This window comes from Durio zibethinus, chromosome 1, assembly GCF_047325235.1.
Source record: "Durio zibethinus cultivar Kanyao isolate XHJ-2024 chromosome 1, ASM4732523v1, whole genome shotgun sequence".
Classification (NCBI taxonomy): domain Eukaryota; kingdom Viridiplantae; phylum Streptophyta; class Magnoliopsida; order Malvales; family Malvaceae; genus Durio; species Durio zibethinus.
In genome coordinates, this window is record NC_143162.1 from 36895531 (window position 1) to 36910386 (window position 14856).

Sequence of the window (14856 nt, forward strand, 5' to 3'; positions counted from 1 at the left end):
ACAAGACAGGCTATCGCGCAAAATTCCGATTTCAGTACATGCAAAGATTTGAATCTATGAAGTCAAGTTTCAATAGGATGTCTACACGTTCAGCTTGCTAAAATACCCACCATTATACTTGAGTTCGTACAACTAGGAACTAGTAGAACAAAATCTATATGTTGTTTAACGTTTATGGGTGTCTTTGTGCCCTTGATGCAAATTTGAGTCAATCACAAATCCTCATGTCCGCCCCTTCAATCTTTGTCTTGCAAGAGACTAGCATCAAATTTCATAATTCAAAGTAGTAACACTTAAATTAAGTCAGCTTCGTATCTTTGAGTATAAATGTAAATGTAGTTTTAAGTTTCAGCGCAGGCTAGCATTGCATGTTTGCACCAAGGGTGAAGATAATTTGCATAAGAAAGAAGGATATATCCAACACAATAATGTCTAGCAGTGCCTAACTCAAATCTGCAAACACATGCTAGAAAACCTCATCTAAAGACAAGGATGGGACTGTGGCGTTCTTGCATCCTCAAATATCCATTGGGGCCACACCTTCATCAGTAGAACCACCCTGATCAGCAGCAGCACCCTGCTCAGCTTCAGCCTCCTGTCCTGCAGCTGCATCATCAGGTTCGGCAGCAGGACCTTCTTTCTCTCCGACAATGTCAAAGGCATCAATCATTTGTTGTACAGTTTCCTGATCCAAAATATGGAATGGCTCCCCAACCCCTACCACAGCAACTGTACATATTGAGCTTTTTAGAGTTTCTCCTTGCAGGGTCTCCCTTATTGCCATAAGAGCATCTTTGACCAGATCATCCCGTGAGGAATCTGCAAAGTTCTCAAACCTGCGTTCCAAGTATGTCTTTGCAGCTTGTGAGCGGGATCCAATGGCAAAAGCCTGGTACTCAAAGTAATTTCCGCTTGGGCAGTTGTAGTAGAGATGAGCCCCAGATTCATCCAAGCCAGCCACCAACAGGCCAACACCATAAGGTCTTTTCCAAGAGCGTTGGGTGCAGACCTGCCACCAAACACAAGCATTTTCCCCTTTTCAATTGCCCAAACAAAAAACACTATTATGTTAGTAGGTTGGTGTTCCACAAGAAATTGCTATCTTTAGCATCAACCATGTTTCATTTAATAGGGTTATACAAATAATATTAGACCTTCAAATATGCAACAGAATTAAGATCATGCCCCTAATGCTGTTGAGAAATATAAAAAAATTTTAGCAGCAAATTGAATGGGTAAGCACAGAATAGTAAGGAAAAAAAAACAAAAGATAAACATCAAAGGCTTCCATACTTTTTAAATAACTATCAAAGAGACATATGAAAACATAGATCATCTACCAAAACTTATTGTTACTGACTATAACCAATCTCAAAGACTTGACATCATTTAAAGCAGTAATACTAACAACCTCAACTCTTACATCAACAAATATACAGATTCCAGATCAAGTACTCATGAAAAAGTTGGAAAACCCGAGCACACAAAGGTATGCCTAGCTCTATGAGTTGGAAACCATTCCTCTCAATCATTCAATTAATGGATGCCAAAGCAAGATATTAAAATGGTAACCAGAAGGCACTCATAACCGCCAACAATCTTTTAAAATCATCCTTTTTATGGCATAACCTATTGCCTGCTTTATACCCTGAAGTTTTTTGTCACAAACAAAAAAGCAAATATGAGATTGTTGCCCTAGTCACTTGATCCCAGGTACACTCAACCTATTATCCTCAATTTCCAAGTAAAGCTAACTCACCAATTGAATATATAAACCATAAATAGGATATTCACTCAGTTGTACCCTTTTCCCATTTGTATCATACTAATCCTCATTATCCATTTCATTGTCATCTATTCTGGATAGGACTTTTGGATATTATTTTAATCAACCAGTTCTGCAATAATGCAAATGGGCAATTCTATTTACTTACAGTTTCCGCATTACTTGATCTGCCAATGTTTCCTACACAAAAGCCTTAACTGTGAGGTCATTATCAATTAGAACAGCATTCTGGTTAAGTCAATAACCATTTTATGCTTCAATTTTGCAGTTTGATTTATTTCAAAGCATTACTCAAAACCCTCATACTTGTCAAGACTTCAGCGGAGACCAACCAATTAGAGTTTAAAACACTAAACGAATTACTAATTTGTCTAAAAAAACCCAATAATCAACATTACCCATCAGTTTTAACTACACTAAAAATAAAGTTGACATTTTTTTTAGGAGAAGTTTAAAGATTGGAGATTTCAAGAAATAAAAAAGACCTGGGCTTTATCGGCGAGTTGGACGACGAGTCTGCCTACAGGAAGCGGCGACTCGTACGTGAAGCTGTAGTTAATACACTCGTTTCGCATATAACGAGAGAGGACGCGGCCGTCGGCGGTGAGACCGGCTATGGCGACGCCGATGTGGTCGTCCACTTTGAAGATCTTCTTCTGGTGAGAAGACAACTCGGAGTTAGCCTTGTTGACACAACCCAAGACGATATGGGTCTTGGATCGAAGCCCGATCGCCGCCGAGCCCTGCTTCACAGCTTCCATTGCGTATTCCACTTGGAACAACCGCCCTGCGGGGCTCCATGTAGTCACGTCGGTATCGTACTGGTTCCTGAACATTTTCCCCTACGGCAACGTTTTGATTGCTAGCTTTCTTCCACTGAAAAACTTGCTTTTCCTCTCTTTCTCTCTCTCTCTGGACTGTATTTTAAGAGGGTTTTTCTTCTTTTCTTCTTCTTCAAGACAAAGACAGAACAGCACACCCAAAAAGAAGCCCTTTTGATGGTTTGGTTCTGCCCGGATTTAATCTGACTTGCGTCATTCGACTAGTAAATGGGCCAATAGCCCTGATATTTGGATAGAGCATTAAAAAATGGCCTGATGGAGCTATAATATTGGGAAAATGGGCCGATTGGCCTGAAATCATCCGTCTAATAACCTGTTCTTGAGATCATTTTTTTTTATTAAAGAGAGAGCCTAGGGGAAAATGAAAGATCTTAACTCAGAATCCAAAGTCTCAAATTTTTTGTTTAATGGTTAAAAACGTTTGAAAAAATATCAAAAATTTGATTTCGATTTAGATCTTTTTTTCTTTTTTATTTGTACTAAAGTTTTATCTTCTTAATATAACAAAAAAAAAAAATTCGAAACCAAAATTTTTATGTTCTCATAAAACTTTTTTAGTTACTAGATCATGCTATCTAGTGTTTGAAGGTGATGGTTTGACGGCTTGGGTTTGAGCTAGATTGGTTTAGATCAAGTCATTTTCGAATTTATAAAATTCTAATTGTTCTGGGATTAAATTTTTTGAATTTGATATTCAAAATACTTAAATTTAAATTATTAGTTCAAATCATTTTGGTTTTGAAATTTAAAATCAAATATTTAATTTTGAATTATTTTAAATTATTTTTTTCAATTTAAAATATTTTAGATTCAAATTAATTTCATTTTTAAAGTGCCTTTAATTCAAGTTGAGCGGTTTCCAACGAATTTGTTGAATTCACGTTATTTTGCCGACTTGACATCACTCTCTCGTTAATTTATCTCTTTGTATATTTACTTATGAATTTAATCATTGAAGAGCCCTTTAACTTTAGAGTTCCAACTCTTTGGTTTGAGCGTCAACATGAATACTTACATCGGTTTTGACCTCAACAAATTATCAATGAAATTAAAAAATTTTTGGATATCAAAGGATGGGAAATTCAAACTCAATATAAAGTATTGTCACTTTAGCTCTAGGATGATACTTGCAATGTATTTGAATTTACAAATTTTGGTATGGTGGATAAAATAATATACTGTTTATTCTATGGTTAAAGCCAAGATAAATAAAGTAGGCGTCATTTGAGAGCCTAATTAAGATGCTCTCATTGCATGAAAAGGTGCATTTTATGACTAGATTCTCGTGGATGGCGTTAGCAATTCAGATCAAAAGCAGTAATCCAAAGAAAAAGTTGAGCATAAAAGAAGCAATTTAAATTGGCTTCTGCTTTATGCTTTGGATTCTGAATTCTTTATGAAACTGACATTGATTCGGTTGGTGTTAAGATCTAAAGGGCTTTCATTACTTTCAGGAAAATTAGTCTCCTTAAATCATCATAATTCATAAAGTATTTTACTTTCTCATTTTCCCCAGGCCTTAGATCATAACGATTGGTTTTTCTTGTTTGAGCTTGTAATGATATTCCATGTCAGTGGTTGCCTTTTTCTTTCATTCTAGCTTTGATAAGATTCATGTTAGCAATAATTTTCCATCTTTTAACCTCCCCCATAATTTCTTGTTTCTTGTTCCCTATTGAAGAAATCAGCTGGCAGAATTTTGATCCAGATTTTGTCCATTGAAGATTGCGTTTGGGCTAACCGAAATCTTTGAATCGCCTTTGGAGTAAACAGTGGAATGTCTCACACAAGAAAGACGTAAGCAGACGATGCAACCAGGGTGGAAATATGACTTGAAAGTTAGTTGAGACTGACTAATAATAGAAGAAAAGCCTGTGCTGTGCTATCTCAGCATTAACGAAAGGAGTGCTCCTGGAAAATCAAATCAGTGTTTTCCTTCATCTTGTTCTTTTCTAAAAGCCACTTTAATTTTGGTTATGGCAGGAAGAACAAAGAATGCAGAGAAGCTATGAAAAGAAGAGACGCCATCATTCGGTGGGTCAGGACCAATTTCAAATGATTAGAACAGGGAAAAATTCATTCTACGTGACAATCATTAACCTCTTGTCTTTTTTACTTGTCAAATGGGGACATTCGTTTGGGGTGATTGATAAACCATAATCTTCTTGGAAATGATAGCTAAATTTTTCATAAGCTTTCACACAACATGTCGGTTGTAATTTCACTCATTTGAAGCCAGCAATGTGAAAGCTGGAGATCATTTCAAAGAGATGTACCGCCACTATTACTGTTACTACTACTACTGCCACCAAATATTTTGACTTGAGTCTACCAGAATGTCGTCACAATAAGCTGTCATATGACCAAACAAGCTTGGAATGGCAAACTCACCTACTCATCCAACCAAACCTGGTCATGGACTCGTGGTGGGGTCTGGGGCTGAGACAGGGGCCAATGGGGAGGGTCCCAATAATTCCTTGGTCGAAGGGTTTTTTCTAAGACGATAACAATATAGAATTTGATTTTATTTTTTTAAGTATTATATAATATTATAAAAATTTAAAATTTGATTTGAATTTAAATTTTTATTCAATTTGTATCTAATTAAATCAAATTTTATCGATTCAGATCAATTTAATTTATTAATATGTTAATTTTTTATTTTAATATAAAATTTTAATATATTTAAATAATTTTTAATATAAAATTATTATTTTTATTTTATAAAACTTAAAATATATATACAAATTAAATATATATATAATTTAATTTGATTTAATTTTTTTAAAAATTTAAATTTTTGAATCAAAATTTAATCTAAATTTAATACATATATTTAATGTTTAAAATTAATTCAAATTAAATTAAATATTATAATTTCGAATCAATTTTTATTTTTTATTTTTTCGCATCCTCCCTAGTTTTTTTCCCCAACAGCTCCATCCCTCTCTCCTTTGTCATGTGAAGCAAAGGAATTCCATCTTTCTCATTACGAGGGTTGGACTGTCAAATAATTGCATTAATACCAAATGCCTCAAATTTAAAGCTATTTCTTTGAAATTATAAAAAGGTAATGATTGGACCCATCAAACAAAAATATGAGAATCTCTTTGATCTTATTATTACATAAAAAAAAAAGATAGCTTTTGATTTTTTTATTTTTAAATTTCACCATCTCCCGGCAAACACACGCCAGCTGTTTTTGTATTGGAACGTTAAACCATTTTCGCAAAAACTAGTGTCCTACTTCCAAAACCATCCCTGTCATTTACCACAAAATATCCCAACTACCCTACATTGACCACCGTGTCGGCGTTGGTGACAGGTTGGAACCTGGAAAGAAGACATTCTAGTAAGACATTCTAGTAAAACGACAACAGACAAAACTGAATCTGATCATCGAAAAAAGTGACGCCCAAATGCCAACCTCATCTCTCTCACGAACAACACTACTCTCACTGGCTGTAGCCGGTCACTTCAGTTTGATCTTTGATCTTTCCCTCCATTCTTTCAACCATGTCCTTAACATACCGTACGCTGACAAATATACCCCATTTTATTAATGTTTTTCTTCTCCTCATTTTCTCGTCCAAAAAAACAAACTCTTTTCATTTTCTCGTTTCAATCTTCTTCTCTCCATGTCTTGTACTCTGCAGATTCATACCGTTTTTATTCTCCGCAGAGAAACCAAAGGATAAGAAAAGATTATAATAAAAAACTCTGAAAAACAAACCCTAAGGTTTTTTTTTTTCGTTTCAATGGAATACAAAAGAGCTTCGGCTGCTACGGCTTTCTCTAAGAAAGTTAGTAATGGTCACAGTTTCAACGGTAAAAACATGTACGACGGCATTTTTGGTGGTGGTCAAAGGAAGGTAGGATCGAGAGTTGAAGATTACGCCGAGATATTTAGTGGCGGTTCCGGTTCTTCGATTCCGGTTCTTGATGTGCCTGAGCTGAACGAGAGGAAGTTCTCGGTCGATGTTTCGAGCTCGAAGCTTGATTATTCCAATATTTTTGGCGGTTTTGGAGACTTAGATTTTGCTGTTTCTCATGAAGAATTCATTGCTAAACCAACAAGAGATAAAAAGTAAGTTTCTTTTTTTTTATAGAAAGTCTTTTTCTTTCAATTTTCTATTTATTCTGTTTATTTGAGATGGTTAGTTTGTTAAATAAGGTCTTAGGGCGTGTTTGGGTGTTGAAAAAAGTTTCCATTTTTATGCAAACGCAAAACCTTTCATGGCTCTCCAAAAAAAAAAAAAAACACACCCTTTTTGTTTTAACTGTCTGTCGTGAGCTTTGATTATGGAGAAGGGCTGTATTGGCTCTTTGACCTTAGTTTAACACCTTGCCCATTGTCAATGAATGCTAAATTTATTAGAAAGTAGTAGCTCTAAATATTTTTAACTTTCATATGGTGAAAGATTGAGCCTGAGTTAATGAATTTTGTAGGACACCAGAAGGGTCATTCTCGTATCCTTCGAGTATTCCTATGGGGAGTTTGTCGAATGATCAAACCTCCCATGAATCAGGTAATGGCGTGAAGCAGTTCAAAATGTCATATAACAAAAGCAGCCCTGGAATAAAAGATGGGTCAAATGGAACAACACATGTCGCTCAGCTTCATGCTGTACCTGGTTATACATGTTTAATTGATGAAAGTATCACTCCATCAAGAGACAAGCCAGTTCCCTCTGTTGTAAATGAGCCATACGAGACCAGCAATTTTGGTGGGGGGATAATGGAAGGCATGCATTGTAAGAAACAGGCATCCAATGTCCCACCTAGTGATGTTAATAAACAGAACCCGAAAGGCGTTGATGAATTGCATAGCGAATCTAGAAGTAATGGATTTGATTTTAATGATGTATTATTTGGGTCTTATGATGTTGGCCGTAGAACACCTCCTCCCAAAATGACACGAGCTTCAAGCATGATGAATAACATGGGTGGTAACAAGCATGTTTCTTCGAAGTTTGGGGTATCCAAGAGTCATTCTTTAGATGGTAATGAAGGTGTTTGGTCTCCCCGTTACTTTGATGATGAAGTGGATGCAAATTCAGTTGCTGCTACTTCTGCAGCTGCAGTGAAGAAGGCAATAGAGGAGGCTCAAGCCAGGTTAAAAGTTGCAAAAGAAATGATGGAAAGAAGAAAAGGACATATAGGTCGTGTCAAACCAACCTGTAATGGTAATTCGAAAGCTGAGGAGAGAAAGAAGGGTATAGATGCTTTCAAGCAAGATAATGCTCGGGAGATATGTGAAAAGATAGATGCTACTATGCAAACTTCTGTTGGAGTAAGAAAGCAAAATGTGATGAAAGTTGGCCAAGTGGCTGCTGAATCAGAAGATAGGGAGAAAAGTTTCATTGCCAGAGAAGCTGCAGGAGCAATATGTGCAAATAATTTCATATCATCACAGGCTGATTTTAGGCAAGAAGAAGTGGAAAAGAGGGAAGCAGCAAAACAGGGAGAAAAAGAGAAGGATGTAATGCAGGCTCTAAATGAATATGAAGGAGAAGAGAAGAAAATCTTCGAAAAACCAGAAAAATATGGTGAGAAATCAGAAGTTGTTGGGGATGCTCCTGAACAGGAGTACCAGAGGAAACTAGATGCATCAAAAGAGTTATGCCATAAGGAAGAATATCTGCACAAATTGAAGCCAGATGTAGAGTTTTATGATCAGAAAGAAGATGAAACCAAACTAAGATTTTCTGAGAATTGGGAAGAAACTGAAGAGAAAGTGTGCAATGAACTAGAAGCATGTGAGAGGAAATTGAAAGATCCAGAGAAGCTGACAGAAGATGAGAGAAAGGTTGAAATTCAAGAAGTAAAGGATATTGACAATTTGGAGGGACTAACAGTTGCTCAGGAATGGGTAGATATGGAGGAGAAACATAAGCATATGCTTAAACAGGAAGAAAATGGTTCTGCTTTAAAAGATATTTTTGAGAAGGATGAGAATGAGATGCTAACAGAAGATGTTTCTATGCAGAAAGAATTTGAGAAGATATCTGAAGATGCTTTTGAGAGATCAGAACTGAAAGAGGAACATAAAGTGGCTTGTGGATCAGAAAAAGAATACGCTTGCGATAGAGAAGACAATGAACAGCTGCCAGACAAAATTGAGAAACCAGAAATTATTGATCTGGGACATAATGGTTTGGATTATGAGGAAGGGGAGACGAGACTTGAAGAAAATGGCGATTCATTGGGGAATGAGGAATTTTTGGAGGCTGAAGAGAATGAAGACTTGTTTGAAGATGCTTATCAGATGGAAGCAGAGGAGGATGGACAAAAAGAGGCTCCTGAGAGTGTGAGAACTGATATGCAAAAACAGACTGATCAAATGGAAGCTGAGATGACAGAAGCAAGGGAAGATGCTCTGGACTGCTGTCCAGAAGATCTTAAAGCAGCTAATGATGCAAACAATGACAATCTAATCAACAACCTTGGTGAAACTATGGAACCCTCTATTAATGAAGACAGCTACGAAATGACTCCACAGTTACTTGTAAATGAAGAAAATGGAGGGATAGCAGAAGGAAGTAAAGCTTATAGTGAATGTAAAGAAACTAGAAGAGATTCAGAGGCAGTTGAAGTGACTAATGACTTGGAGGAAAACCTGGCATTTGATAAGGCAGATTTGGCGGAAAGCAACTTGAAATGCAATGAGATTGAGCAGCAAACAGAAAATACTAGAGAGGCATTTGATTTTGACAGAAGCAATATAGATATTGATACATCAGATATAACTTTTGAGCAAAACCAATATGAGCAGCATTCCGAAGAGTCTGAAATAATCTGCACAATGGAGAAGCTTGTTGAAGAACTGGCTTGTGAATCAGAAGATGTCAAGGAGACTGAATTTGGGTTGAAACAGGAAGAGAATAACCATAACTCTGAAATCTCTTATGAGGGAAGGTGGGTTGATGCTCAGCTAAAATGTAAGTTTGGAGAGAAACATGAAACCACACAAACAGCTCATGATATTGAAACAAGCCAAAGTAGAGAATACAATGGGGAGAGTCATCATGAATCCCCGAAGACGGAAGAGAGGCAAACCAAAAATGCTTCCCGGGAAGAAGTTAATCTAGCGAAGGAACAACAAAGAAGAGTAGATGAAGCAAAAGAGAGGGAAAGGGAAAAAGAAAAGGAGAGAATAGCTGTTGAAAGAGCAATTCGTGAAGCTCGTGAAAGGGCCTTCGTAGAAGCCCGTGAAAGGGCTGCTGCTGGAAGAACAAATATAGAGGCACGGCGTAAGGTAAAGGCTGAAGCCCAAGGAGAGTTAGCCAAGCCTTCCGCAGAGGCCAATGATAAGAATTTTGTGGAAGCCAAACTTAAAGCTGAACGTGCTGCAGTAGAGAGAGCAACTGCAGAGGCCCGGCAACGTGCCCTAGAAAAAGCATTATCCGAGAAGGCTTCCTTTGGATCCAGAAACCAGACTGAAAAGTTCTCTGATGCAAAGCAGAGCTTCCAATCTTATGTGAGTGTCTCTTTTTGTCATGCATTTCTCTTCCCTGTTAATCTTGCAGCTTGTTTTTGAATGGTAGGGCAAAAAAATGATTAATAGAATCTCTCACAGGATTCACGTTACAAAGGATCATGTCCTCCTGCAACTTCCAGATATCCTAATTCTTCAAATCAGAGTGGCACGTGGTATACCGGTATTTAAATATACCCTTGCACGGACTAAGCAAAAAAGAAGAAAAAAAAGCCATAACTTTTTATGAAAATTAGATTACTTATTTGGCACAAAAGAGAAAAAAAAAAAAAAAAAAACTCTTAAATCTTGAATCATCTTTATTTTGCTTCATGAAGCTTCAAATTCTTCTGAGGGGCTGGATGGAGCTACCGGTGAATCGGCTCAAAGACGCAAAGCTAGGTTGGAAAGGCATCAAAGGACGGCCGAACGAGCAGTAAGCCTTCCGCTCTCTTTCTCTCTACTCTCCCTTTTTTCTTTTCCCCACCCCCAAACCCCTATTGAGGATGTCAAAACAAGTATTTCCAGAAATGTGAAAAGCTCACCTTTGGGGTTGGATGTTTCCAGGCCAAAGCTCTTGCGGAGAAGAACAAGCGTGATCTTCTTGCTCAGAAAGAACAAGCTGAAAGAAATGTAATTATCCATTCAAATGAAATGAGAAATCTTTTACAATAATTAGGAATGCTTCAGTTCTTTTATAGCAGTTTTGGATCCTAATTTATATTGCAGAGAATAGCAGAAACTCTGGACGCTGAAGTCAAAAGGTGGTCAAGTGGGAAGCAGGGAAATTTACGTGCACTGCTATCCACATTACAATATGTACGTGACAGCTTTCTACATATGTTCATAAGTTTCTCTTCATATGAATCATTCTGCTTCTATTATATCATTAACCATTTAGGACAGCGTAAAGCATGGATCATCTGGCTCTGCTCTCTGGATTGTATTGACCGAGGGTTTCCTTCCCAATTGCTAATTTATTTTCTTCTAACACCAGTTATATTTTCAGACGCAAGTTTTGTAGAAAGAACTGCATCTTTGACGCTTATGTGGGCAATTGTCGTCAGATGGAATTAAATCTTGGTTTAACTGAAACTTTGCGTTGCTGGCAGATCCTTGGCCCAGATAGCGGTTGGAAGCCGATACCCCTTACTGATATCATAGCCACTGCAGCTGTAAAAAAAGCATACAGAAAAGCTACTCTTTGTGTTCATCCTGACAAGTTGCAGCAACGAGGTGCAAGCATACAGCAAAAGTACACTTGTGAGAAAGTTTTTGATCTTCTAAAGGTTTGTTGCTCCCCCCTACTCCTCTTTCATTGATTTGGTCGGAATTTATTTCTTTCATAAAGTGAGGGAAACAAGAAACAAAGATCTAAAATTTCAGTTGTTAACACTTTCCTATCATACCATTCAATTACATCGTGATTTGCTATTAACTTTATATGCGCAATCTCCAGGAGGCTTGGAACAAATTTAGTGCGGAAGAATGGTAGAAAATCACTTTCGTGGAGGCTACAGTGACGGCAGTGGTACACGAAGAAAGCAAGTCGTAGGCATTCTTTTTACTCGTTTGCCTGGCTTAAAATGCATGCTGTAATTCCATATCGTAGTAAATCAAACAAATTTCTGCGCCAATATTTGGGTGCCCAAGAGAGAAAGTTGTTAGCAACAGAATATTGACACTCGCAATGTACAGCATTTGAAATTGGATTATCATCGCCACATGAAATACTAATATTTTAAGTTTCAATGCCCTTGCACCCATTGAAAAAGCTAGAAGCTAAACTCACAAATGTTTAGAGTTTGTTTCTGAGCTGAAAATGGAATTCCAGAAGTAACACGCCGTAATCGATTTTCATTTGAACATTGAAGCATTGCCACGCAATCATACCCCAAGTAGGTGTAGCATTATAGCATTCTGTGCGTGCACGCGATTTTCTGCTTGTGGGAAGACGATCGAGTTTGAAGCCTCAACAACACCATCAGTCACTTCTACTCCTCTTTCAGCAGGCAAACAATGCATGAAATAAGCTTTGGGGCCTGCTATTTTCATAAGAGCTTCATCAACCTGCATGGGTTGTGCAAATCAATCAGGACAGAGACATGATTGAGATGTGACCAACACAAGAAATTCGATAAGAAGCAAAATAATGGCATGGAGATTAGATATGACATGTGTAACACAGCACATCAGATTCCAATGCAGAAAGTTGCTCCACTTTAGAATTAAAATATCAATAGATAAAAAGATGATCGACTATGAGAAGCAGCATGTCAACACTACGCAAACTGTATTTAATAACACATAAATCTAATTAAATTTTGCACAAAGAAATCAATCATAATTCAGGCAGAGAATTTTTCATTATAAATTTTGGAATAAAATATTATGGCTGGGAAGTTTGAATGTGCAGTTGGAGATAGCATAGTCAAACCCAATATTGGCATCAATCAGGTATAGCAGTATAAATTAAAAGAGTTTCCCTATCACTCTATCTTGATATCAATACAGTGAAAGAAGAATCCTGGCTAAAACACACCTGAAATCCTTGAAACACTTGATGACGATAAGCAGCCTCTTCCTTTTGCCCCATACTAGCCCACACATCTGTATACACAACATCAGCATCTTTGACTGCTTCCTTTGGATCATTTGTAATCTCAATCTTACTGATCCCAGCTTGCTGTGCCTTCTCAACAGTCTTTTTATCAGGCTCAAAACCTTTAGGGCAGGCACAGACAAAGTGGAAGGGAACAACTGCAGCCAGCAACAGCCAAGAGTGCACAATGTTGTTTCCATCTCCGACATAGACAACCTAAAATTTTACATTCACACAAAACCCAGTTTAAATCATACAAGAAGATGTTAGATCCACAATATAGAAGCTAGCAAACAAGTTGAAATAGCTAGAAAGACACCTTGGTTCCTTCCAACTGGCCAACGTGTTCTATAATTGTGAGTGCATCCGCCATTATTTGACAAGGGTGGTTGTAATCTGTCAAACCATTAACTACAGGTACAGTAGCAAATTTAGCCAAGTCAAGAATATCCTGCAACATAACAGATAAACAAATTGCATCTTTAAGCAAAAAATTGTACAGAAATTAAAAATTTTCACACTAAAAGATGCATCAAACATGAAGTATGAACTTTATAGCAATCCTCTGCTCCCCAATAAGGCATTCAAAAAACACCACCCTTAAGTATAATTACTTGAAAAAAAAAATACCATCATACCTTATGAGCAAAGACACGCGCCATGATGATGTCATTATAGCCAGATAAAACACGAGCAACATAACGAGTTTCCTCACGTTTACCCATCTGGATATCATCTGGTCCCAAATATATAGCATGACCTCCGAGCAAGAAAAACCCAGTCTCAAATGAAACCCGCGTCCTCATTGATGGCTTTGCAAAAATCATAGCCATAGTCTTCCCCTTAAATGGAACAAATGACCTATCTCCTGATTTTAGCAGTGCCTTGACCTCTGCAGCCTTATCTAATATCTTCATTATAGTGGCTTTATCAAAGTCACTAATATGCAAAAAATCCTTCATCTCCCCTTTTGCTGTAAAATAACAAAAAAATGAAGAAAAGTACAATAAACTATGTAAAGCTAAGCAATTTATCCATTCAAAATTTTGAAGAAAACTTTTGCAGGAGCTTTAGATACATTTAATATTGATTAATTCCATATTCTAAACAATGACGAATAAACTTTGAACCAATATTTACCAGTCAAGTAAAAAACCTACAAATTCAAAACTTCCATAAACTTTGAACCAATATTAACCAATCAAGCAAAAAAAAAAAAAAAAACCTAAAATTTCAGAAACTTTATCAAGAAGCATATAAACCCTACATTATTCAAAAACTGAAATTTTTATGTATATAATGAACATTTCTATTATTACGCAATAATTAAAGCAACATTCAAACCCTAATTCCAAGCACAATCATCAAATTAACTTCATAATCAAATCGTAAGAAACCGCACATGCAATATCCAAATAAAGAGAAATTGGCCAAAATACTGAAGGCGAAAACAAAAAAAAAGGAACCTCTTCCATTGACGGAGGAATAAGGTGGTGAAGTGGCGGAGGAGGCCTGGCAAGAGATATGGGTTCGGCTGACTGGCAGAGGAGAAGCGAAGGAAATGCGGGAAGATACGAGAGCTCCGCCAGTGAGGGAGGAGGAGGCGGTGGCAGAGAGAGGGAACTTTTGTGATCGGAATGTGCAGTGGCCAGAGATCGCCGCCATTGATTTTGGTGGGAAAGACGAACAGCTAAAAAGTGAAAACCCAGTTCGTAGGGGCTTAAGAAGGTTTATGATAAGGGCTTTTCGTAGAAATGGCCCAAAGGACTGCTCAAGTTAATGGGCCGAGCCTTAAAGGGCCTAATCCTTGAATGGATTTTTCCTGGCCCAATCCAGGCTCTCCATGTGTATAAATATTTATTTATTTATCAAGTGCGCCACAAGTGAATATGTTATTAATATTTTTTTACAAAATTATTTTTCATTTTTTATATATTTTTTAGAATGTTTAAAAATTGTCTTTTTTTTATATCTAAAACTTTTTTATATGTTTTAAAATTATTTTTATTTTTTATATTAAAAATCATAAAACTTTAATTTAATAAAAAAATTATAAATTTTAATATTAAATATATTAAAGTTGAAACTTTTATTTTAAATTCATGAAATTGATAACACTTAAATAATTTGAGACAAAAGAAATATTAAA

The 14856-nt window shown here is 36.7% G+C and overlaps 3 protein-coding genes across 4 annotated transcripts; 1 reads left to right on the forward strand and 2 right to left on the reverse strand.

Moving 5' to 3' along the window:
* Nucleotides 1-371: 371 nt before the first annotated feature.
* On the reverse strand, nt 372-2780 carry LOC111312733 (proteasome subunit alpha type-1-A-like). Its single transcript, XM_022913274.2, has 2 exons — nt 2272-2780; nt 372-1009 (listed from the first exon to the last, which is right to left on the reverse strand). The coding sequence occupies exons 1-2, from the start codon at nt 2620-2622 to the stop codon at nt 518-520; spliced, it is 843 nt and encodes a 280-aa protein (XP_022769009.2). The 5' UTR covers nt 2623-2780; the 3' UTR covers nt 372-517.
* Nucleotides 2781-5931: 3151 nt separating this feature from the next.
* On the forward strand, nt 5932-11844 carry LOC111312734 (auxilin-like protein 1). 2 transcript variants are annotated; one of them, XM_022913276.2, is made up of 8 exons: nt 5932-6715; nt 7078-10108; nt 10208-10289; nt 10444-10541; nt 10673-10738; nt 10835-10924; nt 11218-11394; nt 11565-11844. In XM_022913276.2, exons 1-8 carry the CDS (start codon nt 6387-6389, stop codon nt 11598-11600), a joined length of 3909 nt encoding a protein of 1302 aa, XP_022769011.2. In that variant the 5' UTR covers nt 5932-6386; the 3' UTR covers nt 11601-11844. The 2 variants fall into 2 exon arrangements, with proteins under 2 accessions (XP_022769011.2, XP_022769013.2); XM_022913278.2 differs by lacking the exon at nt 11565-11844 and having other exon boundaries at nt 11103-11239.
* Nucleotides 11767-14424, reverse strand: LOC111312735 (ornithine transcarbamylase, chloroplastic-like). Its single transcript, XM_022913281.2, has 5 exons — nt 14174-14424; nt 13346-13680; nt 13027-13158; nt 12648-12923; nt 11767-12175 (listed from the first exon to the last, which is right to left on the reverse strand). Exons 1-5 carry the CDS (start codon nt 14370-14372, stop codon nt 11993-11995), a joined length of 1125 nt encoding a protein of 374 aa, XP_022769016.2. The 5' UTR covers nt 14373-14424; the 3' UTR covers nt 11767-11992.
* Between the last annotated feature and the right edge of the window lie 432 nt (nt 14425-14856).

What these genes read in the sequence shown, in the direction of transcription:
- LOC111312733 (XM_022913274.2), bottom strand. Translation starts at nt 2,622, where the DNA reads ATGTTCAGGAACCAGTACGATACCGACGTGACTACATGGAGCCCCGCA. An exon ending in AACTCGCCGATAAAGCCCAG is followed by an intron (nt 1,010 to 2,271) that starts GTCTTTTTTATT and finishes GTTTGGTGGCAG; the next exon opens with GTCTGCACCCAACGCTCTTG.
- LOC111312735 (XM_022913281.2), bottom strand. Translation starts at nt 14,372, where the DNA reads ATGGCGGCGATCTCTGGCCACTGCACATTCCGATCACAAAAGTTCCCT. An exon ending in CGCGTGTCTTTGCTCATAAG is followed by an intron (nt 13,159 to 13,345) that starts GTATGATGGTAT and finishes GTTATGTTGCAG; the next exon opens with GATATTCTTGACTTGGCTAA. An exon ending in AAGTGTTTCAAGGATTTCAG is followed by an intron (nt 12,176 to 12,647) that starts GTGTGTTTTAGC and finishes CAACCCATGCAG; the next exon opens with GTTGATGAAGCTCTTATGAA.
- LOC111312734 (XM_022913276.2), top strand. Translation starts at nt 6,387, where the DNA reads ATGGAATACAAAAGAGCTTCGGCTGCTACGGCTTTCTCTAAGAAAGTT. An exon ending in AAACCAACAAGAGATAAAAA is followed by an intron (nt 6,716 to 7,077) that starts GTAAGTTTCTTT and finishes TGAATTTTGTAG; the next exon opens with GACACCAGAAGGGTCATTCT. An exon ending in TGCTATCCACATTACAATAT is followed by an intron (nt 10,925 to 11,217) that starts GTACGTGACAGC and finishes CGTTGCTGGCAG; the next exon opens with ATCCTTGGCCCAGATAGCGG.